Source organism: Falco peregrinus, chromosome 3 (assembly GCF_023634155.1).
Source record: "Falco peregrinus isolate bFalPer1 chromosome 3, bFalPer1.pri, whole genome shotgun sequence".
Taxonomy (NCBI): Eukaryota; Metazoa; Chordata; class Aves; order Falconiformes; family Falconidae; genus Falco; species Falco peregrinus.
Genome location: NC_073723.1, coordinates 52268894 through 52294156, shown reverse-complemented (window position 1 = coordinate 52294156; position 25263 = coordinate 52268894). Strand labels below are relative to the sequence as shown.

The window sequence follows — 25263 nt, the reverse complement described above, 5'->3', positions numbered from 1 at the left end:
AACTGCTAAAATTAATTGGTTCATTTTAGAGCAGCACATCTTTGCAAGAACTCCAGAAGTAATTACAAACAACAGCTAAAAACTTCATGTTGATTTCCTAGGCCACTTTTTACAAAGGATGAGTGCACTATCTGAATGTAAGCAGGCAGAGTTAAATTAAGGTAAAAACTTGTGTAGACATTGATTTTGATTTTTCTAATTTATGTAGAGGACCAGTGGGACAGTTCAGACAGCTGAAGAATTCAGTTTCCCAGTGGAGGTGCACTCCTGTGTGAACTTCCCTAGGCTGTTCCACGGCAAACTTTACTTTAAGCCAAGTCAGTGTTTGCTTGTGCTGTTATTTCTGCCCTGAAATGGATGAAGAACACTTCCTGCACATCACAAATGTGTGGTACAAGACGGTCATTTAAGATATGCCTTTCTGCTTTGCATTCAGATGATCTTTGTTACCTCAGACAAGGGACAGTAGCTTAGCACAAGATATGTCAAAATTCATCACTCACTCACTCACCTGACTACACTTTAAACCTATTTTCAGTGGGTATCAGCTGAATGAAATAAATCGTTCTTGAGTGGAAATAACTCACATTAGGTTTTCCGTAGCTGGATTCTGTGTGCAGGAGTAAAACTGACTTAAACTGTGCAACTTTACAGTGTCTTGTAAATACGTATGTCCTTAAGTGTCTCTACTCGACAGAATGGTGAGCAAGTCTTGTTTCCTTCATTCTGCTTTGAAATTTGCCATCATTAATTTCCTTGGAAACTTCAGATTATGTGAACGGTGTTCAGGTGGCTTGTGTCCTTCTAGCATCCACCTGCTTTCTCTCTCTCTCCTGGTCTTGGACAAGTCTGTGTTGTGCTGACCTTGTCCTAACTGCTAGCCCTCTTTCTGCTGAGTTTCCTGTATAATTTCAGATTACACACTCCAGCTTCTGCTTTGGACAAAGATTCAGCCATGATGTCTTACCCTGGATGTGAGCTGGTATAGCAGGTTAAAATAGAGACCTTGTTTTAAAAGCTTTAGAGTTAATCAGTTTTATTAAGGATATGTCTGTCATTCTTTTGCCAGGAAGTGACCATGTTTTATATGATAGTATTTCCCTTGGAAGCGCTTCCAGTAGGACTCAAAGATTTTGAAAAGTAAATGTTTTCTAACTGAGGCTAAATGTGGGCAAGAGCATAAATAGAACTTGATTTTACAGAATACGTTCTGTGTCACGGTGTCTGCTTTATGGAGGACAAAAATACCTGCAATGCAGAGAGTAAGATGGTAAACATGACTCTGCCCTTTTGCTCAACAGTATCTCTCACTTGAAATACTTGAATCTTAAATGGCCAGCTTATCAGTCCTTTGAAGTTGGTGAGAAGACTGCAAATGTTTCAGTGTATTCAGTCTTCCTGTCTAAATATCCAGGGAAGCCATATGAGGGCAACAAGACAAAAAAAGATCATGCAGATCATACAGTTAAGAAAAAGTGGGTATCCTAACTTCTTCAGTCTTTTCCAGGTTGCTTGCGAAAGCTGGATAATAGAAGGGATACACTGTCTTCTGAGATAACAAATCTTAATGTACTTTCTTAGCTCCTTTTCAAGAGCCAGTGTGCCGTTTTATTCTGAAAAATGGAATAAAATGAAAGTCAAAACCAAATCAGTCTTTTGGGCTTTGTCCCAATATTTGCTGTAATTGACATGGCTGACATGGCTAAGGTTACTGTGAATATATCAGAAGAACTACAATCAAATGTTGAGTGTTTGAACAGGCTTTTCCATAGCTTGGCTGCTAAGGCTGTCTTTACCTAGAATTTTATTGTCACTGAATGATCAGACAGTCCCTTTTGTTAACTCAAACTGTTTTTTAAAAGATAATTGGTCTTTTTAAGTTTTAATTGGATCTTCAGATTTTATACGATAAAGCTGACTGTGCAAAATGCATGAAATGGCATTAGGTTTATTTTATGTACTATAACTGACCATGCATAAAATTCATGTAATAAATTAAACCTTGACAAATTAATATTTTGTCCCCTTCACCTCAGTGCAGTCTGGGTGAGCAGAACATACGGATATTCCATATATTTAGCAGTCTTAACAGGATTTTAGGTGTTTTGGGAGTATTTGGTTCTACCTTAATGTTGTCCACTCTGATCTGTAGACTTCTTGTCAAGAGGTAGGTCCAGGTTAAATGCCTTTGAAAATACCAAATATGATGTAGCTGCTTTGCATTGGGAGCAAAGATTAGTAGAGAAAGTAAGTTTTCTAAGGCACTGTAACAGATATATTTGTTGAGATGAACCTCACTTTTGGAATTGTATCAATTGAGGCAAAGAGCAGGAATTAGCTTTGCAAATCAAAATGGAAGCCTTACCATGAAAAGGAACCTAAGCAGAAAGTAGGCTGGAATACTGCTATCTTTAGCATTTACATTCAACATAAGTCCTACCATATACTACCACCCTTTTGGTATATTGTGTATTTTGCTATGCACGTTTAATTATCTATATAAAGCCTTTATATTAATTTGTCTTTGAATGTATGCTCTGAAAATGGTGACTTTGCAGATTTATACGATGAACTCTGCATTTGTGTTGGTGGATGAATGATTTAATAGCTCAGAGAAAGCAAAAAGTCATCAAAGGCAGCAGAAATATGTCTTTAAGAGTGTACAGAGCTGAGATTTCAATCAAGGAACATAGCTATCATGTTCTGATGTCATGTCTCGATCCTCAGGTAGATCCTGTGGTGAAGTGAGGCGATAAAAAATTTGTGACCTCACAGCAGTAAGAAATTAAAATATAGGACAACGACATTACTGGAGCCGTAAGGGAAAAAAAGGTTCAAGTTGAGAACAGCAGTTGTGAAGGCATGTTTATCTCCAATCTAAAGTACAAAATGGTTCAAGGAGAAGTTCCTTATAAAGTAATTTGGTCTCCTAGTTTGCCCCTGAAAAATTCTTCTTAAGATACTGTAGAGCAGCTTAGTGGAACAATAAAAGCAATTGCCAACCTGAGTGTATACAGAAAAGCAAGTCCTTGTTAGCAAAGGGAGAAATTAATTCTGTCACGTACTAATGAGGTGTAAGTTTTCAAACAAAAAAACCCCAATTTCCTTACTCATCTGTCTTTTATAAACTTTTAAGAGTTTGAAAACTATTCTGAACTCTTACTGGCTAATTGATGTGCAAGTTCTTGTGTGGCAGTGTATGGACTACTGATACTGAATTTGGCAATCTATTTTAGTTTGACCATTTGGTTATTCTGTGTGCAAATAGCCTATACAATTAAGTGTATGTGACTTCTTTTGATGGTACTTCTGTCACGTCATAAATGCAGTGACCCTCACAGAAGAGGTTAATGGCTTTCGTGTCCTGATGCCATTTGTCCAGCACAGATGTAAAACAGAGCACAAAAGGTCTGGATCTGCAGTATTCTTTGGCTTGTCCGAAATATTTTTTTAATAAATGGCAACAGAGGTTTTAGAATATAGGATAGAAATAAATCTCTAATTGCCATCTTCGTTATCTTTCAAGTGAAAAATACTTGTGTTCTAGTGAAAAGGGCCTTGTTTAATCATACAAAAAGTATTTTCAGAGTAATTTATGGGTAAGTAAATATTTATTACTGGTGCAGAATCGTAGTAAGCCACAGCAGAGTTTTATTAAGAAATGACCTTATACTTAATGATTATGTTATAAATTTAAACTGCAATAATCTGCTTTCAAAATACGGGTCGGTGACTCTCATCACACTGTAGTAAAGGCTGTCATATAGGAGGTTGTGGAGCAGGCTAAAGGGAAGGCTCCTGGGACCAGGCAATTAAAACATCCTGAGCACACAGCTTTCACAACAGTGCTTACTCTGCATGTGGCAGAAGCATTAGGAAAACTTGTATTGTTTCATGGGTTTTTTTCCAACAGCAAAATTTACAGTTACTGAAGTTTAATTTATATATGCGTTAGCTGGAAAAGCTTTAGGCATTTGTGCATAGAACTATAGGAAGTATGATAACTGTTTTTCCTACTCTTAGCACGAAATGTTCAGAGAGGGTCACCACTCCTGTGTGAGAAACGTGTGCATAGTATGACTGAGAAGATCACTGACCAAGGGCTAGAAGAGATTAAACACTTCAAGTTAGCTCTCCCACTGCTGCTTTTCAGGGTTGGAGTCAGCTGCTGTGTGAATGCTGTGTGCTCAGGACCTGTGAATGGCTGGGTCCCACGATCCTTTCCCCTAGCCTGCTCCTGAATCTTCCTATATGACAGCCTCTTCTCAGAGGGCAAACATCTCCTCTTGAGTGCTGTGTGAAAGACTGCAGAGAAGTACCTTTGGGTAGCTCCTCTGTCCTTGATGCTCCTTTGCACATTTATTGTCTTCTGTGAAGCAAAGGGCCTTTGTGCTGGAGGGGTGAATCTCATGTCCCCTATAAATCCAGTAACATTGATGCAAATGGCACACATACATTTCTAGGATTTACTGCCATTGTTATATGAGTGTTCTCATATAAAAGAAACCCCTTAAATACCAGGGGCCAAATATATTCCTAAGTATAAAGTGTTCAAATAAAATGAGCCAAAATACCAAATTCCCATCCAGATTGTCACCATCCTTTTTTTTTATCCCCAGTTGCCTGCACCTCAGATCTGACAGTGATTTAAGATATGCAGGTAAATATTGTTGTGTATTTTGGAAGTCCCAGAGTGAGCACAGTTTCATGCATCTTGGGGGCCAGCTGAGGAGTCTTGTTAGCTGAGTATTACTTGTATACCATACCACAGACAAAATGTTTCCTTCTGCTAGTATTGCAGTATTTGCTTAAAAGGAATTGTTGCACAGAGATATTAGTATGACATCTTTAGTTCTTTGGGTTTTTAAAGCTCAGATTAATGTTTGCAGTTTTGCAGGGACCTGAGTCATGTCCACTGGTTTTGAAAAAATTTAGATGTATCAAATGAATGTCAGCAGTACAAGTCATGTCCTGCTAGTTTGCTAGTCCCTCAGTGTCCTGAGGTGCAGATTTGCAATGTCTTGTATGGTAGGAAAGGAGTGGGCAAACTGTGTATGTTGGTACCGCTGTCCACCCATGTGAGAGTCAAAACAGAAAAATAACTACCTGTATTAGCTTTACAGTATAGCTATAAATTGAGGAGCCTTCTCAACAAAATGGACTCCCATGATGCTTGGCTGGCAAGTGTCTCTAGAAGAGCATCACAATGGAAAAGGGCTGCCAGCAAGATGGAACAGCAAAGCTTCTCCAACCAAATGGCCTGAGGACTGAGAAGACAGGCATGCATTTTGGCGCTTATCCCATGGTGACTTCCCTCTCAATAAACCTTTTCTCAGGGCAAAATCTAGTAGAAGGATCCCAAGCAGAGCTGCAGCCTCCCTCCAATTGCAAGATTTGCTATAGGAGGGAAGCAGTGAGCCTGTTGTCATTATGGTTCTGCTTTACTGCCCTGTTAAATGTGGTGCCTTATTGCTATTTTTAATTTAATTCTTTTGTGAGATTGGAGGCGATAAAACAAATTGTTTCTATGCTTCATTCACACACCTAATGGGAGAACAGTGCAAGGGAGCTGCAAACTGTAATTCACATGAGGTACAGCAACAGGAATTTCCAAATGCACATGCTTGGAGTATGCTGAAAAGCTGGCATTTGCTAATGAGTCCACTTTCATCCCCATTTCTGGTTGTACCTAAGTATAATTTATAATATCAGTGCCTTACGTCATGAACCCTAGATTCATTTGTGCTATCCAGTGGTTTTCATTGTAAGTCAAAGGGCGCCTGCCTAAGGGTATATATGTGACCTTGTAAAAGGCTTTTTGCTGTTTCAGCAGATGTAGGAGAGACCACAAGTGAGAGCAAAGTTTCTTATCAGGGACTAGAAGAAGAGACCAGGGGTTGGGCAAATTGTGTTGATACCTGCCCATTGGCATCTAGATTGAAAGCTAAAGGATTAAAGAGTCCTGCAAGTAGAAAGCTGGAGTTGCAGGGCCACGGGGAGTGATGTACAGTGTGAGAGAGATTTAATAAGCCAAGTGGAGGATTGATGGGTTTTATTTCCCTTCTGATTTTTGCATTGAGCGTAGAAGGCACCATGGGTAATATGAGACTGCTCCAAGAGAAGGAGAAAGCAAACTATCCAAAGGCATAAAGGGTGGACTATTGATGCACCTCCTCATAGGCAACAAAAGAAATTACGTATGCTTGCTGTGGATGCCTGATACTCCAGTTTGTGTGCAGATGATACCAGTGAGCCATGTGAGTGTCCACTGCTGTTCCAAGAGGCAAAACTAAGGCAAGAGGTAGGTGATCTCTCAATGTAAATTGATCTTTCTACATACTATGTTTATGTTTGTTCATATAGCTGCTTTGTAATTAGTTCTGCCAGCTCTTGGTTTCCATATTTCTTGAGGAATGACAGTACACTCTTAGATTTACTTCTGTTTATACGAACTAAATACTAGTGAACCTGTCCATCTAAAGGACAAATTATAAATCATATTTTCCTCAGCTCTGTGCTGGACTTACCCATATTCCTAACTATTAAAGCTGCTTTATTTTATATGTTCTTCCGTCTTACAAACAGTTACATAAGTTTATAGTCCTGCGTAATTTAGCTATACACTTCTTACACTGAACTCATACAGAGGAAATCATGACAAGTTATGTAGGAGGAGGATTTCCAGTTATTCAAGGCCTGAAGTGATGAAATTATATAGAGATTTATATTTTTATTAAGCAAAATCATGGTGTCTCTAGAACATCTCCATCGCATACTAGCTTGAATATACATGAGAAGTGTCATTATCAAGGTTATATACCTGAAGTTCTTTTAAAAAAAAAAATTATACAGGGTTGAAAAATAACATTTAACGCCATAGCTCTTAGGAAGGAGAAACCTGTAGTAGCCAGGTGATTCCTGACAGTGTGGAAAGTTCTCAAAGCAGACTGTATATTATCCAGTGCCAGTGTAAAGGGAAAGAAAACCATTTTTCAAGTAAAGAAAATGCCTGGGATATTGTCATTAACAATTTGGAGCAAAAGAATTTCTAGTTTGGTGGGGTGTTTGTTATTTGTTAATGTGCTTAGTGGCTACAGCCTGGGCCCAGACCAGCTGCATCCCCTGTCCTTGCTGCACTACCCTTGTTCACCAGCTGACTTGTTTTATGATCAAGGCAGAAAGTGTTATCAGCCCATGGATTGCGATCCAAGTTTTGTAGTTGAGCAGTGGTGTACAGTGAACAATTGTCTTCCTCTCCTTTCCAAACCTATTTACTGAATCAAATTTATAGTATGATACTATTCCAACTGAGCAGGGAGAGGACTCCTTCTGAGGCTCTGTGGGCAAAGACCTTCTGTGGTGGAGCAGGGGTCTAGCTATTACCTAACTAGTGCAACTACGAATGGAGTTGCTTTTCTTGCAAGTATACAGATTAATCCAGGGAGGGCATCTGTGAGGTCAGCCATGCCACAGAAAGTTAGGGATAATGCTGACAAAGAAATGGGCCATCAGGTACTGAGATGGTACACGGTTATGCGCCCATTCATCTTGTGCCACTGAGGCTTCCAGCTGGCTCTGGCAGAAACAAAATAGATGCATGCTTAGAACCATGTCTGAAGGTGGAACACAGCACATTTTGTAGGTCTGGCTTTAAGGTAGAATGTAAGAAGCAGTATTACCTGCTTGGTTATGTCTCTGCAGCAATGATACAGACATGGAAATTTGGCAGAGGGGATTGCCATGCTAAGTAACCTATATCCTCATTGCCCTTCATGCTAAGGAGTCCTCAGTCTCTTGGAAGAGAGTTGTGGCTTATCCTATGAAGTTGTGTGAACGGTGCTGTAGAAATGTGATTTTAACATACTGTGTCCACAAAGGGCTTGGCATCATCACCAGTTAGGTTTCAGTTACCTCACAGTGCAAGGCAAGATGTCCCTACATGCCTGTTGGGGGGAGCCATGAGGCTGGTTTTGCCCTGGATAGGCAAAAATCAAAAAGTCCAAATCAGAAATGTGGGTGAATGTCTTTAAATACAGGGTACATTTTAAAACCCCTCATTATCTTTAAAAGATCTTCACTTCTGCCTCGCTCATGTAGTCTTATTTCAGTCTCTCCTGGTAGCTCAGTTCTATTCCCAGAGGCCTGAAATTAATAAGTCCAAACATGCTCTGTTTAGACTTCTACCCCATGGCCAGCACACCCGATATGGCATTTCAGAGACTGAGGGAAGTGAGCCACATTTGCTTATGGAAAAAAGAAAGAACTGCAGCAATACAATGACGTAAGGTTTATCCTGCAGGTTCACCTCAGGTTACAACCGGATCTAATTCAGCATGCTGTTGTCAGTACAGCTTAGTTCAGCTAAACCAAGAAAACACAGTTCAATTCTGCATACAGCTAACTCCCACATAAAGCATCAAAACCTTTCCAATCTAATTTTTATTGCAGGCTTTTTTTTTTTTTTTTTTTTATTTGAAGAGCTGTTGGGCCTGAATAATGTGGGTTTATTTATCTGTCTTGTACCAAATGAAAGTAATTTTATGAATTTGATTAAAGAACCATCTCAAAGTAAGCAGGAGAAACACACATTTAAAGATGTTCCCACACATCAGATGCTAATGAGGTCACCCAGGAGAACATTGCTCTTTGGGGCTTCTACTTGTCCCCAGGGTGCATTTTCTCACTGGCAAAAGCTCCTGCTATGCAGTCTTAATCTAGAGCATGTTTTGAAATAGCTCTTTCAGCTAGTGATGTGCTAAACTGCTTCTTTGTTTTCATCTTAGTAGACTCTGAGAAATGAATTGCATAAATTTCATAGCAGTGAGATATTTTTGATATCTGTAATAATTTTACAATTTGACTTTTATATCACAGTGTAGTGGCAAGCTTCATCAGCCAGAAGACCCTGCAACTCCTAGAACTGCAAATATTCTGAATGTAGTGGCAGACCAGAAGTCAAGTTTCCACTGAACATATCAAGCAGCTCAAAGAAGTGAAATAATGTATCTTGACCCAAATCTAGGCCAAAGTATTTTTACACACCAAAGCAAGTAGAGTTGATGTATGCTTGCTGCCTTCATCTTCAAGTGCTGCTAGCTACTGGCAGGCAGAGCAAAAAAATGGTTTTAAAAGCTAAGTTTTATGGTACACTCCCAAGGCTGTAATCTTTTTTTCTTAAACGATAAGTTTTAGGCAGAAATTTCTTGATTGAACTCTAGTGTTAACCAGACATTGGTGTGTTGGATCTGACCCAGTACATTGTTCCTGACAGTGCTCAGGAACTGGTCAGTTGACAGTTACAGAATAATGTGACAAAAGAGGGATTTTCTTAATCCTTGGGGATTCCCCTTAAGGGGAATGTCTTAATCCCTGACATTTAATCATTGCTTGTGTCAGGAAGTATAAATGTTTGTATTCTGTTGCTTAAAAAAAGCAAGGTTCATTAAGGATTATATTATTTTTTTAAAAAAACAAATGAGTTTCTAATGGGAACATACAGGAATTCATTAACAATCTAATGAATATTTTTTTTTTTATCCTTTTTGGTCCCGATTATATTATGCTGCAGACAGCTCCACAGGGTAAACTATGCTTTACGTTTAAAAAGGTAGAATTTTCTTTAATCTCTTTTAAATTTGCCTGTCAGTTTTAAACTCCCAGTTTAACTTTTCTTCCATATTTCCTTAATTATGTTGTCTTTTGGCTGCAACATGTTATTTTTCTTCTGTTATGAGAAAATAAATAAGAATGTTTCAATTCCCTTCTTTTTACTATTTATAATTTTTATACAGCTATCCTGCATTCATCATCTCTCTCCTCATTTGCCTCCTCTCCAAACAGAAATCGGTCTTTCTTCATACAGCTGATTTCCTGAGCCTCCTGGTGGTTTATGTTCCTGGGGTCTGAACCCTTTCTGTGGCTGCTCTTTTAGCAACCCCATCCATCTGTAGTACTCCTGATGCCAGTTCTTTCATTTTGTTTGCTTGTGGGGAGAGAGCTTCTGCACATCCCCTTGAATTTTGAGTGGTATGCTTGACATTGCAAGTGTCACCAGAAGTGGTGCAAGCTGGAGTTCAAACAAGTGGTAGGTACCATTGGGCTGCTGTCACGGGGGATGAGATCGTACATTCATTCTGTCTCTGTGATGGATTTGTCTAACTCTCTCCAACTCAGGCTGACTTTGATCCCATATAATGAAAAGCCTTAAAATAGAAAGTGGAAGGGAACAGAGAGGAGCTTTAATTATTTACTGGCTGGGTCGAATCCATACCTTTTGTAAAGACACTTCTTTTGTTGTTTTTTGGTCTATTCAGTTCTCATTAAGCCAAATTTAAATCTTTGTGCTCAGCATTGATTCAGATTCTAGGGCTGATTAAAGAGGCTTTTGAAGGATGATGCATTTTTTTCTTCTTTGACTTAGTTATTTTTTTCCATCTACTAAATGGAATAAAAACGCTCCCTAAATAATTTTCAGTATTTTAGTCACAGTAGTGCTAGGAGGTTCCAGCTCAAAGTTTTAGTTGCTCTGAGCACCTAGAAACGTGACATCCATCCTAAAGCCACTGAAGGCTATGTAAGTAAAACAGATAGGCAGTGGGAGGAAGTAAGTTTGTAAATTCCCAAATTCACAAAACAAATTTGTGGCAAAGCTGAGACCTGATGAGGTCTCCTACCACTGATACTGTGGTGTTTAACTGCAAGCCCATGCTGGCCCTGCTGTATTCACCCCTTAAGTAACACCTGAGTAGCACAGCATGGTGTGGTGGTCTGTGACACAAGTACCCCGTGACTGACTGCATTTCAGAGTGGTATTCCCAGATACAAAAGTGGTTCCCATCATCCTGAACGTTTTAATAATGTGTTTTTGCCCTCCTCTGGAAACAGTAGAGGTGTCATCTCCCTCATTGCGTAGGAGGAGTTAATGCAGGGTGTGAGTACAGCTCCTTTGTGAGCATCTTGTCCTGCCAGGTTGTGCAGAAGGAGGCAGGGTATCATCCCCAATCCTTCCCCTTCTCTGGAGGCTGCTTGAGGGAAGGGGGAGAAAGGGCAGGGGAGAAAAGCTTTTGTTGTGCCAGTTCTTCACATCATTTCGCTTACAACGAGAAACACCCTTGCAGTTACCTCTGTAGTCAAGCCAAAAGCTCACCAGATTTATTTTGGAAGCTAGCATCTTCATAGTGTTCATGGCTGTAAAATCTGCATGCTTGAGTTGAGGCTTGAGGAACCTCAGTGCCTATCAGTATCACTACATCCATGGCTCCTTCACAAAAATAGACAGTAATGTGAAAGATAGTGATAGTTCAGAGAAATGTCCTTGCTTTATCCTCACCCTCTTGGTGCGTGTTGATACGTTAACAGACTACTGTACATAAGGGAAAACATGCCTTTAATAGTTCTGTCTCTGCTGCTGTTAATTTGATTTCCCTCAGGTAGTCAGTGTTCAGTCACAAAGTCCTGGAGCAAGACTTTTTTAGGAAGAAGTACAAATAATTTACACTGTAATGTCTGAGGCTCTTAGATAAAGCATACACTGCTCTGAACAAAGCAAAAAAAAATATTTTATTGGGGATAAACATGGTGAATTCAGAGAGATGGGAGGAGGTGCTATAATAAGGAGCATGTTTTTTCAAAGCAGCTTTGTGGTATCTGACAATGAGTAGATTATGTCCAGAGCTGTGCTCAGTCTCTGTGCCATACATGTTGTATATTTGCGGGCTGTTTGTTATGACACTTCACAGGAAAATGTCAAAATAATTTGTAATTATTACTGGATTACTACAGGTAAAATATTTTTCAATATCTCAGTTTTCCTGTGGAAATTGTTTACTTTATATTTTCAGCTCCATTCCAGCTTCTGTGTAAACTGGGCAAGTGTAAATTAAGTACATTGTGTCAGTCCTGAGGCCAAACCGCATTTGTTTGCGTTTATGTAAATCCGGAGTACTGCCTTTGACAAGAACACTGCATTCTGCCCTGAATTGTCATGTCCCATTCCATTGCTGGAGCCCCTCATTTAGGGGCGGGATTTTTCAGCAGGACTTAATGCTACTGCAACATTTGTTCTAATACTACTGTAGTATTGCATGGCTCATACAGCTTTGCAAAAACTAAAATTGAAGAATTTAGAGCAAAATTAGGTCATGGCAAAATGCATTTGAAAATGCCATGCTAATTGTTCACAACTTTAAAATTACTGAATTAGTTTCTTCTGAATTTGCTCTGTTCCATAGATCCCATTGACATTTCAATGTAATTCACTTTATCACTGTGTTATATCATAAAGTCCTATTTCCAGTATTTTCATTAGCTGGTAGATGTTCTGTAATATAAAAGGAAATAATACTTGGGGCATGGAGAAAAAAGGGAATGCAGTTAGTCTGTTAACCTTGCCTTTCTGGAATTCACAGATTAATTATTTTAATCTCATAAGGGTATTAGGAAGGTTTTTTGGTTTTGTTTCTAGTTAAAGTTGTGTAAAGTTCCTGAAATTCTCTGGAAGGTTTAAGATGAGTGTATGACTGGTCTTGATTTCCATAAATCAGTGCTAAAAGGGAAGTGTGGACTAACTTAAATACTGCTCTGGAGATCACAAAAAGCATATTGTAATGTTTAAACATTTGAAAAAAAGCACTTTTCTTGGGGTGCGGGTTTTCCCTATGTTCAGATAAATGCTGCAGATGTGTTTTACAGGTGGTATCCAGTGTTGCCAATTTCTTAGCTCTCAGAAATAAGTGTACAGGATGGAATGATTGACTGGAGTTGTGTTCAGGTGGTCACAGGTTGAAAAAAACATTCTCTACGACAGTCAGATTGGGAATTCCCACATGATTAATTGACTCCATTTCCATAAGCCATTCTTCCCCTTGCTGCCTTTTTTGCCTGCGCTTCGAGTTGTCTAAAGGTGGCATGGCACTAACAGGACTGACAGGTGGGGGGTGTTTGGTGGGGGGGTGTTTGCCCACCCGGCTGCGGCTGCCAGCCGGCTCGGGGAGCCTCATGGGCCTTTCTCTGCAGCTGATCCTGACACCCATCCATCTCGTAAGATGAGATCATTATCTAAATATGTGTGCTAGAGCGAGATGATTGTGCCCAAGGAGAGGCATGATTTTCCTGTGCCTCTCTGGAAGCGTAAGGATAACACTGGCAGGTACAGAGCAAAAGAGATTTGATGGGTTAAACGGGCAAAAACAAAAATGTGCCATCTCCTGAGTGTGGTGGTGGTTTCTTCCTGATCAGCCATGACTTTATCCCTTTCCCAAGTCTGTCTGGGTCTGTGTTACCTGCAGATAGCTTGCTGAAAGCTGCCATGCCTTATCCCAGCTTTTTGTGCTGACATTTGGGATTTCTCCACAGGATGGGTACAGCAGAGGGAGCAGTAGGATAAGGTTCTCCCAGGCCGTCTCACCCTGTGTGCTGCCGCCCCAGCCCAGCCCCTCCGGCTGATCAGAGCTCCTCTTCTCTCCGTTTACCCCCAGCAGCACTGAGACCCCCAAGCCTGAAGGGTCTGTGCGTGCCTTGGGTCCAGAACCGAGAGGGAGAGAGAGAGGGCTGTGTGGTAGGGACACCTCCCCAGCCCCTGCAGAGCAGATGTATTTCAGAGAGCAAGTCAGACTCTTCTTGCTTTTACATAACTGATCGGATGGGATTTTTGTTGCTGGCCTATATATTAATGCTCCAGCTCTCATTAGCAGTTTCTGAGACTTCCAGGCTTCCTTCTGTGTTATTGCTATATATTCTTTCCTTAAAAAAAAAAAAAAAAGGTAATCTCTTTTCCCCCAAGTTTTTTGTCTGAAGGGTGGAATAAAGTGAGTTTTATTTTAGAGCAGGAGGGTTTTTTCGGTGGTATGTGGGATGAAATGAACGGTCCCTGTTCCTACCCTTGGCTTAACTGAACAGAGAATCTGTTTCATGGATTATCCTCTTCCAGTTCTGAAAAAAGTGTGTGTCACTCTATCCACATGCGTGTCTGCCTGCACGCACACTTTAAGTATTGGCTGATTTTCCACAAAAGGCCTGTGGTTGTCTGTCCAGGCAAATATAAATACATAATTTGTGGCATTTTTATGAAATAACTTACTGGAAACCTTTTCCAATGCAGAATACAGTGCTGCAATGAAAGCAAGGTGCTGGATTGACACAGGATAACAGGGCCATTTCCATAAGAAAAATATTTGCTTAACTTCATAATCTCAGCAATAATAAGAAAGTTGTGACAACAAATTTTGGTGCTGTGATCTTTCACAAACATTCTGATTATTCTTTTCAGGAACAGGTTGCAATGAGCTCTCCTAATTAGCAGTCTTCACTACCTTTTGTATACTTTGTTAGATCAGACATGAAGCCTTCAAAGCAGTAGAGGATTCTTACCATCGAGGAGACAAAGAGCATCTCATGCTGGAGCAAAGGCTGTGTCACGAATATTTGTAGCTGGCATGTGGGGTATTTTGTTTTCCGAGTTTGGCTATAACGCTATGTTTGTTTGTCTCACTTCTGGTCATAGCCAGCAGTTTTGAACTCATTAGACACCTTTGCTAAATTTAACAGAAAAAAATCTCAACTATACTGATTCGCCTTGACTCTCATGAAGTGGGATTCAAGATAGCACCCCAATAAGGACAGGGCAGGTAACATTCGCCTTTTGAAACAGCTCCCACGTGTGCTAGCTGGTCAGTCTGAGCACACACAGCTCTGAAGCAGCTGCATGACTTGTTCCCTGCTTTTTGCCCAGCTAGGGAGAAGGTACAAAAGGGCACGTGGAAGGAAGCAGGAGTGCCGATTAGGGCTGTACCTTGGAGGCCTGGGGAAATTAAAAGGATTATTGTGGAGGTGGGGGCAAAGTTTGCATAGTATGTTAAAAGGAGCTGAAAGTGTAGGTGGGCAACACTCATGCCTGAGGGGTAGGGGTGGTTGTGAAAGTTTAGAGGAAAGGGGGGTTGCTGTGTTTGGGAGCAATAAATAACAAAGTAGCCTGAATCTTTAGGAAAATAGTCTTCATTAGATGCTCTGCTAACCAATCAACTTTAATGAACTATAGCTGTGACTTCAAACCTTTCAAGTTCAGTGTTTTCAGGTGGAGAACCTATAGTGGATGATACAGCTTTTTTATTTATCCATGAATGCCATTGTGCCACAGGAGACTTTTCCAGGGCTCAGCACTGTGTGGGTTTAGGTTTACCTGGCTTTTTATTTTTAGAAAACTATTTTTCCTTTCAGTGTGGTAAAATTAAACCATTTACTTACAAAACCTAATTTTTTTTTAAAGTTCTCTTCATTTTATTATATCTCAGAGATCTTTATGCTGATCAATTCGGACATCTAATGAAAAGAGTAGTCTTTTTCCTGTATTTTCTGTTTGGATTAAAGATAAATGGAAGCAGAATTGTTCTAGTCCTCCTCTTAGATATTTTTCAAGTAAACTTAAATTGCTTAATTCTTCATAATTAACATTCATAATTTGTTCTTGTGTATAAAAATAAACCCAAAGCCTTTATATCCTGGCTCTTGTAGATGTGACATGCTTGTATATGATGATAAACACTGGTTTAAACCACAGGTTTGTCCAAAAACCTTTACCAAACTGTAAATAGAAGATGTGGAAAAAAGGAAAGAAATGTTTAAAAGTAAATCACAGATTTTTTTTAATCAGTAAAATGGATTGACTCAAAATATGATTTGTTCCTGAAGCTTAGATGCATGACCATGGACGATCTCCCTTCTTCCCACATAGTTTGAATCAAAGAAACACGGAAATCAAGAACAGAAAAGCCAGCACAGAAAATCCTTTCGTGCTGCAAAACTGCTCACAGAGTATGTACCAAGTGCATTCCCCATTTATCTTACTAATGCTTACTGAGAATTGAAGCAATTTGAGTATGTTTTGCAAATAGCAGAGCTAACCCATCTGAACATTTTTTGTGACTGAGTTTCCTCCCATCATCCTGTGAGTCTCCTGGAAATGGTAGGATTATACTTAGAGCAGTCAGACTCCACACTGGGAGGCCAGGGCAGTGTTTTTTCCTGTGGGAGCCCATCTCAGTCCCCTGGATTGCTTCCAGAGCAAATGTACCCTGCTGTGCTGGAGGCTGTGTTGTAGGCAGCAGCAAGAGAGCAGGTGTTCAGGGGCTGCCACCAAGAGCCCTCTGTCCCCACCAGCTCCAATAGCTGTTCCCCATCTCTTGCAGTAAAAAAAGTGGTAGGTGGGAGAGAAGCAACTCATGGGTCAACACTTGGCCAAACCGTGCCTGTTGGACCATGTTGGAGAGGGCTCTTGGTGTAACCACATAGCTGAGTAGCCAAGGCTGGAGGTAGGCTGGGGGAGTGAGGGGTGTGGAGATTGAGCGATGCTGAATGAAGTCAGTGTGCTGGGTCCACTGTGACAGGCAGGAACTGCATACCTGTCAATGTAGTGGCAGCCCCCTACTCAAAGCTCTTGCTCTCCAAAAAACCCATGCTGAAATCATCTGCAGAGGTTTACAAGATTATTCCTAAGAGCAAGAAGTAGTCTGAGTAAGACCTAGAAGGACTGAACCCGTAGGGTAGAAGATGTTGCTTGTCCCAGTAAGCCCAAATCTTAAGACTGCCAAGACAGATGAATTCAAGACACTGACAGACAAGGGAAGACAAAGAGCAAATTCTGTACACATTAAAAATAGCTAAATGTGAAGGGACAGATCATGCCTCTTAGGCACTGGGCTAAATTGGGAATGGGTAGGAAGTCACATGGCTCCAAACATGTTACCTATTTACACTTGTCACTGGTACCAAATTACTTTCTCCTCCCTGCCGCTCCCTTGTCTGCTCCCACGCCAGCTCCAGCTCCCACTCCTCTGTAAGAATTCGCTATTAATATGTATCCACATATGTCAAATCTAATGCCACAGAGGTCCCTGATCTGTTACATTTGGTGATGGCTATAAGCAACAGACCCTGCTGAGAGAGAAAGAGTAGTATCCCTTCTCACAGGTGTGGTAAATCTGTCCCAGACACTGGTATTACTGCATCTCTTCATCTGAGGAAACTGGACACCTGTCTTTTCCCTTAGCTTACGTGATACAGTTTTTGGACATATGACGTCTGTCCCATTCATGGGATTGGGGTCGTGCTGTCCACATTGACATCCAAGGTTTCTCAGTATTTTCCAGCATCCTGTTTTACAAAGCTCCACCCACCACATACTCTTAGGTTTATAAATAACTTCTTAAGAGACAAGGGAAGTAAACACATTAAGTGTTCTTTTTAGAGGATCCAAAACCCAATCTCTTCCACCCCCTCCACCTCCCACCACCCCACCACCCCCCACCTTCCCCGTATCTAGTAAGGGAAATACACAAGTTTAGATAAAAGTGTGGTGCTTCTGTTGATTTCCCTGCCTTTGTTTTTCCCCACACTTAAGCACTCTCTAGAGGTAGGCTAGAGTCCTAGAAACAGCTCAGTCTTAATCCTTCCTGTTCACGACTTTGCTTCTGAATCACCAGATTTGTCTATCACACCTTCTTCCATGGGGAGCTTCTTTCTTCCTTCCTTGTTGCCCTAATTAAAAAGGAGCTCTCAGCCACAAAGACATGACTGACTTGTTTGCCTCTCTCAGCATCTAAAGCACTGTGCTTTTTAAACCTAATGTTAGCACTTGGTCTCTGATTCTAGTGATTATCTGCCCTTGGAGTCTCACATCCTTACAAACAATTGGAAAAAAACCCTGTTCTGAGGTACGATGCTGCATTATATGAAGTTGCTCTGTTTGAATGGGGGACACTGTGGCTCAATGACTTTCCAAGGGATTTGTAAGCTGGCAGTGTTAGAGGTGGCTCTGTTGGAAAGCAGTGCCAGGCAGCCTTCCTGCAGTTCACTGCAGCTCCTAAACCTCAGCGATCGACACCTTCCCTGAACCCTTTCATCAGCAGTCAGAGAGTTTTAGGACCTGAGGCAAAGAAGTGACTTCTTCCTGTCTGGCAGGGAGTCCCTGGCATGTTTTCCTTTTGCTGGAGGTTGTAAGGCACTCTGGAAGGCATGCATTAAACATACTGAGGTCTGGCTTTGCTAATAGTAACAAAGGTTAGGAATTCAAAATACATCTTTTGACTTTTCAGGAGTTGTCAGCTAGTTTATTCTTTAACATTTATATGTTGCTGGCAACTTTTCCAGGCCCACAAACCTGAGCCGACTCCAGGTTAAGAGGAGCTCTTGCCTTACTGCCTGTGGGACTGATCATGAAAATGGCTGTGAAGCTACTGTTTGGTATATGTTCTATATATACAGTTATCAAAAAGCATCATGAAAAGTAGCTGGCAGGAGATGAAGTGCAGGCTTACTTAATGTGCACTAAGATACATCCCTTTGGATGATTTTTTCACCCTTCTTTAGGCCTTTCCAAGTCTGAGTTGTTTCCCTCATTAGCCTGAAGTAATGTGTGATTACTTTCACTACGAAATCAGTCCAGCCCCTCAACACTGGTGCTCTGAAAAGTGCATCATCGAACAGGACACTGGCAAGGTATTTATAATCTGTGGGTTTTTTAGCTAAGTGATTCTGGGCACAGCTTGGCCTTGCCCCGCTCCCTGCCCCGACCTGTCCTCGCTGCTTGCTTGGCTGCATCCCTGAGTACCGACCCCTCTCAGCAGCAGCTCAGACTGTAAACCAGAGACATTTACCATGTTATTCTGTTTGAATTGGTGTGACTGTCAATTGATATTTTCCAGTTGCAACTGAAAGTGTTCAATAATTCATATGTTTTACATAGAGTCTTGTGGCTTATTCCATTCCCACCCCTGAGATAAGACAGTCTTGATGGCAAGCAGTATTCAACTGGATGCGCATTTACAAATTAAAAACTGCTGCTTCAAAAGGCTGATAGTAGGAGCCAGGGGGTTGTGTCAACACTAACGATGCCTGAAGCCTTTGGTAGGGATACTGACTTTCTGGGTTAGGTGGAAGGACTTTATTTTCCCTCCCCACTTCAATCACCTCAAATGCTTCCATTAATCAGTAGTCTAGTTACTTTTGAGTCTGACTGCTGACAGCATTGCAATGCATTGTTACTGGAAGGAGCCACAGATTTTCCAAGACTGGAAGTTTAGATGCTTTGTGTTTCAGATCTGGTAAAATATCTTTTTGTTTGTTTTGTTTATAAGCCGTTCCTCAGTAAAGCTGTGCCCAGGCAGAAATGCCGTAAACGTCCCAATCTGAGTTTCTGCAGAAGCTCCATACAGCGGAGGGTGAGTCACTGCCTTCCCCCAGCCCTGGTGCCCCGCCAGCCGGTCGCCTTTGGAGCCCCCTGCAGAGACGGCTTGCTCGCCGTCCTGTTCTTGACCGAGGTTCGGTCGGTGGGCACACGCTGTACCTCCAGGTACCCGGTGCCGAGCGCAGGAGGCCGGGGTTTCGGGCGCGGTGCCGGGCCGCCGGCGGGGAGCCGAGGGCGGCGGGGAGCTGCGGGGCGGCCGGCGGTGCCCGGCGGCTCGGGCAGGCTGGCGGGGGGCGCGGCGGTGGGAAGCGGTGAAATCCTGCCTGCCAGCCCCTCCGAGTGCGAGCGGGTGTGCCAGGAGGAGAGGTGGGGATGGGGGCGATGGGGGCGGAGTGGCAGCCTTGGCAGGGAGGGAGGAGGGAGGTGGGGGGTGGGGAAGGGGGGCCGGGTGATTGCGATTGGTAAAGCTCCGCAAAGGCATCTGCCTGCAGGACTTCAGAGGAATGTGAAACCAAATCATTTAGAAGTTAAAGATAGAGGCAGAATACACAGCATCTTGTGCCAGGGTTTAAATTCATCCCTCTCTGCCTGGCTTCTCGCAAAGCTCTGCTTGTCAGCTTGCCTCTGTCAGCTCAAACGACTCTAATATTCCCTTAAAAATAACATCATTCTGGATTCTTTGGAATTACTAAGGTGGCAAAAGAGATCATGGTGCATACTGTAGGGTAAGTAGGAAACTTGCCTTTGCATACATTTGCTAGAGTCGTTCCTCCTGGCTTTGCTTCTGCTCTCAGAGCACTCGGCAGTTCCTGTAGGATGAGACAGATATTTAAGTAACGCCTTCCCCACACGATTTATTCCCCTGTTTTCCCCATACAGATTGAACTTTATTCCTCAGTGAAGTGTTAACTCATGAGGTTACTTGTCTTGAGGAACCTAGGGAGCCTTGGGCTTTAATAATTTTGCCATTACAGTTTTGAGTGCTGTTTTCCTATCAGCTGAATTTTGTTACATACCTTTGCTCTGTGTTAGTGGGATATGCTGTTTGAAATGCTGCTTATTATTACAAAGTTGAAAAGCAAGTTGTTTTCTGCTTTACAGAGGGTGTAATCAGTGTTTGCTTGCTTGTTTGGCCATGGTTTCACATACCTACTATTTCCTCATGTGTGAATTTGATCACAACGCAGGGTTAATTAAATTTAACCTTTTTGTTTATTTCTTTCCAAATAATGTTTTTACTTGGTGTTTGGGTTTGGGTGTTGTTGTTTTTTTAACATTTTGACCCTCGTTTTCTCTGAACAGAGTCCTTCTAGTAGTAATTTTAAAAGGTGTGCACATTCCTCTGACAGTCCTCACTGAAATAGTGAGTTTGTGAGTAAAAAGAAGATTCAGGAGATCATGTTCTTTCTGTAGCTTATCAGAAGTAATTTCAGTATCTAGCAGTTACTTCATTGATCAATGTTTTTCTCATGCTATTTTTTTAATATTTGTGATGAATCTGTGTTGTTCATGTGGCTGAAAGGATTTTAAAATGTCAGTAACTCAGTAGGAAGTTAGATGTAAGTTACGTTACAGAATGAGAACTTGTGTTCTGAAAGTTTCATCTGAATCTGTGCTGTGAATGAGAATTAGCTACATGCTAACATCATTTTTAGCATTTATCCCAGACGTGTGTTTTACACTCATAGTAGAGGAGGTCTTAACTTTGGATTTGGTGGCAGTTCACCCAAACATAGTCAGAATTCCTGACATGTTAGTACTGCCAGTAATAACCGTAGGAAGTAGGTGCTGTCTGCGGATAACTGAAACGCCTAACATTTTTGGTTATATATACCAGTGCCGAAGAGACTCACATAATGGCAGTCTGCGCCTTGCAAAATACGTGGAACTGGGTGAACTAAAATAGAAATGTTTCCTCTGTTTAAAGGAAAGTTGATACATCTGGTATGTTTTATTATCTTCCATTTGATCGAGTTCATCCCTATTGATCAGTTTACCCAAATTTTGCAAAACATCTGGGTATATTTGGGTGAGTACATCTGCTGTCAAGTGTTTTCTGTGTGGTTAAATGTCAGGGATGGAGAAGAAGGAAACCTGTAATCTTTAAGGTAAATGTTAAGGAAGGAAAGGAAAAAACTAACTGCGGGGGTGAGAAAAGACATTTAAACCAGTTCTCTTATAGCTTGTACTAGTTGGGAGTTGTTTTAACTAGCTTAGACTAGCTGAACACTTCAGTCCCATGCTATATTTCCAGGTCAACAGTTACTTACATTAAGGTATCACTGCAATATTTGTTTTGGTATTGAAGTGAAAGAGCTTTAAGACAAAATGTGTCAAGATGAGTAAAAACTTGCAGTGGGGCTTGGTAAAGCTGTGGTTAGTTTCTGCCTCTTGTACAGGATCCTGCACAGCTTCGGGCAAGTCCTGTGAGCTGTCAGAGCTCCTGCACACCTGAAGGGTATGGAAATACCTTTATTACTGTTCTGTGTTAGGTATGTGGATAGCAGTTCCTCAGGCTAGGCATTGTCTCTGATAAGGGTTGGCACAATTGGCTTCTGTTTTCAGATGCACCTCCCCAGGGCTATGGCAAAAGGCAAGAGGCAGGGAGAATCCACAGATTTGGAAGTAGAGGTTCACTGTACCTTTTATAAGCTTCCTAAACTGAAAGAGAAAAATAGACTGACATTCAGAGGTGAGCAGAAAATAGAACTAATGTTCCATGGGAAATTCCTGAGTCAGTTCAAAATTAAATTGCATTTCCCTAACACAGTGTATTGCTTTTCAGAAGTTACAGTTCAGGAGCATGATGTTCCCATTTCATTATCTGAGACCCTTCTCCCATAATTAAATGTCCAAGAGGCACTGGAGAGCTTCATCACAAGGAAACCTGCTTTGTATTCTGGGAAGTGAAGCTGCCTGAAGAACCTCATTCCTGGAAGGGAATGAGCATCTGACCCAGGAACAGGGAGTTCCCAGGCTAAAGTGCAGGACTGACTTTAAAAAAATGTATTCTGGTGTATCTAATCCACCCAAAATAACATCTTCCAATTGTCGTAGCAGTAAATGAAAAATCTTCAATAAACTGATATTTTCCCGTAGAAAACATTGCTGTGTTTGATATAGTTTATATATTATTATAATGTTGGCATATTTTCTGAAATGAAAAATCCTTGAACAGCTGTTAGGGTGAATGGTTGCATGGTTAGAGTGAATGTGGTACTGCACGTGTTCAGCAGCTCAGTATTTGGGTCAGGGTGTGGTAGCTTTATCAGAGCAGGATGTAGGGACTGGGACATCTCTCCACTACCTGTCCCCTTCTTTCCCACTAGCCCTGTGCTGCTCAGGTGACTAGGATTTGTTGGGAAGCAGGGAACAAGAGAAAGGGAGACATCTTTTTCTTAAAGACTTTTCTAACAAGGTGTTGCTGGAGGTGGTAACACCCTCTTCTCCTTGATCACCTGGACCAGGGGTCCTCACACTTTTTAACCAGGGGGCCGGCGCGCGGATGCAGTGGCAGGTAGTCATCTGCGGCTGCTTGGTTTCCCCCCCAACCCCCGGTGGGGGGGTCTGTAAATACGGGGGGCCGGATTGAGGCCCTGGGGGGCCGTAGTTTGAGGACCCCTGACCTGGACTAACTCTTGCCTCACTGCAGCCTTCGATTATCCTGCCCTCCCCTTTCCCAGGACTCCCACTAACCCCACACAGGGGGAGATGGAGAAGTGCTGCTGGGACAGAGTGGATGGAAGGGTGAGAGAGTGCCTGCTCCCAGCCCCTGCCTCTTGCTACTGCAGGTAGACAAGAGAGATCATGGAGGCCTCAGTTTTCAGGAGGATCAAGCAGGGGACAGAACATTAACGAGAGGAGCGCAGGCCTACAGCTGAAACATTGATGCCTCCTGGTTTTGGTACTGTTTGAGTGGTTGAGGTGTTACTCTGATGCTGGTACAGTGTTCATCATTAGCATGTGCCATGCTTTTCTGCTCCAAGGAGCTGACTCTTTGGTGTTACCTAGGGACAAGCCCTGCTTCATCATGACTAGTAACATGTCTTCTGGAACAGGCAGGACATGGTCCCTCTCTTTCCATTACCATTAAGTTGTAAGTGACTTTGTCAATGAGAGTTCAGAAAAATCATGCTTTCTGAGGTGAAAATGGGTTTGCAGATTTTTTTCCTTTAATACATCCTCTGCTTCTTTCTTTGTAAACCCTGCTCATGGGTGTTAAAATCCTTCCTTGCTAGACTTTACAGTATACAATTCCTGTTTTCTTTCTTTCTTTCTGTTGTGATCTTTTTTCCCTTTGTAAATCTTTGTCTCTAGCCTCATCTTCAAGCTTTTTGCAGTGATCGTTTGGCCATAAATAAGAAAACAGGCGTGTCACCAGGGACCAGTTGCTAAAGAGTTTAAGGACTGTTTCACCAAGGCATTTTTCTGAGCTTAGAAGTACCTAGAAGCAGCTCACTGTGATAATGATTCTGCTCCCAGTGACAGCAGCTAATTTGCTTTGGCAGAGTATGGCAGTCAATGCTTTGTACAATGCAGCACAGTGTAGAAAGCCTCAATTCTGTAATTTTGTAATTCTGTAAAAAAAGAACCCCCAAAACACTCACAACCAAAACTAATGCAGTTATGATTTCCTATACAGCCGTGTTATCACTTCTGAGTCCGTGAGTGGAAACCCAGAGAAATCACCAGTCTGAGCTGTGTCAGACCGCCTGCACTTACTATTGATTCCAGCTCCTGGTGTATCAGGGAATAAAGTACTTCCTGAGCTAATTATTACTGTATGAAGTGACTTTACCTGGAAACACAGCGAATACTTCCCACTAATAGGATGCTTAAAAATGCATCTAATTGCAGCTGCAGTAGTTGAAAGAATGCCTAATACCCAATAGTCTCAAGAAAACCATCCTCCCTGCAGGGGGCTATTACAGGAAGCCAAGTTTTACCACAGCCTTCCTGTGTCTGAACCAATTGCATGGCCTTGCTGCATTTGGCTGTAAAACCTGAATTGGGGATTATACTCTGGGTAATAAAGAAGAGATAGGAAAGCAGTAGAACTAATGAATCTTTATTTATTAATTTATTTGTTGGCATGGTGGTAGCTGTTTGCTGAACATAACCTTCCCTAGGGCAGTGGAGGAAACAAGTCAGCTTCTGTGCCTGTGATCTTTGACAAGTCATGTAAGGGGCTTGGTGTATCCTTTTCTGAGAGCAGTGACAGTAGTGCTTGCCCAGTTCTGTGAAGGTCAGGGGATGAAAAGTGGTAGCGAAGTGCTGCATTCTTATTTTCTTTTATATCTTTTTGTAAGGATAAGACTACTCTGGTATGAAATGCCTCCTTGTAAACTTGTAAGAACATTTGCACTCAGTGGAACCTCAGAGAAAAATGAAGCAGACAGAAAAGTCTGTGAGCAACTAGGCTTTAAAAAAAATTTATTGACAATTTGTGACTAATTCGTTTAAACACAATGGAAGTAAGCACGGGCAAAGCACAGAACATGCTTGGAGTGAAGTTGTCCTTGAGTACTCATTACCAAATAACAGCTGCAGATAGAATTAGTTGGTAATCTTAGGCTTTCTTGCTACATTTTTAAAAATATATTGTGTAACAAGAGTATATGCTTTCTAGTAATTACTACCATTTCAGTCCGTGTTCATTCCTAACATGACATTGTCCTTGGAATAAGATCAGGAAAACCTTTTGATTCCTTCCAGATTTATAAAGCAATGATAGTTTGGCCATCGCATGTTTCTGTGCCCTCCTTTTTTGTTATACACAGCTCATTTATATTGGATTAAGAGAGCTACTGTATCATTTGTGTGGTATGGAACTATAATCCATTCCCTGGTTTTAGATCATTCTTTTTTCCTATAAATTGACTTCAGAATGACGGACTTTACAGCTAAAAATTGCATTAAATTATAAAGTCAAGACATTGATTTAAATGTTTTCTAAATTTTGAGTTAATAATTCTGAAATTTTACCACTCTTTCGACATGGCATCCTAATCTGTAAAAAAACAATTTAAGCTAGGAGAGCTGGCCAGTCTTTTGCAGACTAGATCCCAAGGAAAAAAGGCGCATCA

At 41.5% G+C, this 25263-nt stretch overlaps 1 protein-coding gene across 6 annotated transcripts in view; it reads left to right on the top strand.

Moving 5' to 3' along the window:
- The window catches only part of DTNA (dystrobrevin alpha), a 234481-nt gene that overhangs the window by 24817 nt on the left and 184401 nt on the right, over window positions 1-25263 (top strand). For 2 of the 6 annotated variants that reach the window (XM_055799734.1, XM_055799735.1), the window contains exon 1: window positions 19673-19902. The exons of 1 other annotated variant lie outside the window; for it this stretch is intronic. In XM_055799734.1, the coding sequence (XP_055655709.1) occupies window positions 19886-19902 (17 nt within the window). In that variant the 5' untranslated portion in view covers window positions 19673-19885. Of the gene's footprint in view, window positions 1-19663; window positions 19903-25263 lie in introns of those variants that run through there. 3 more of the 6 variants (XR_008746477.1, XM_055799739.1, XM_055799738.1) reach the window with 3 other exon arrangements.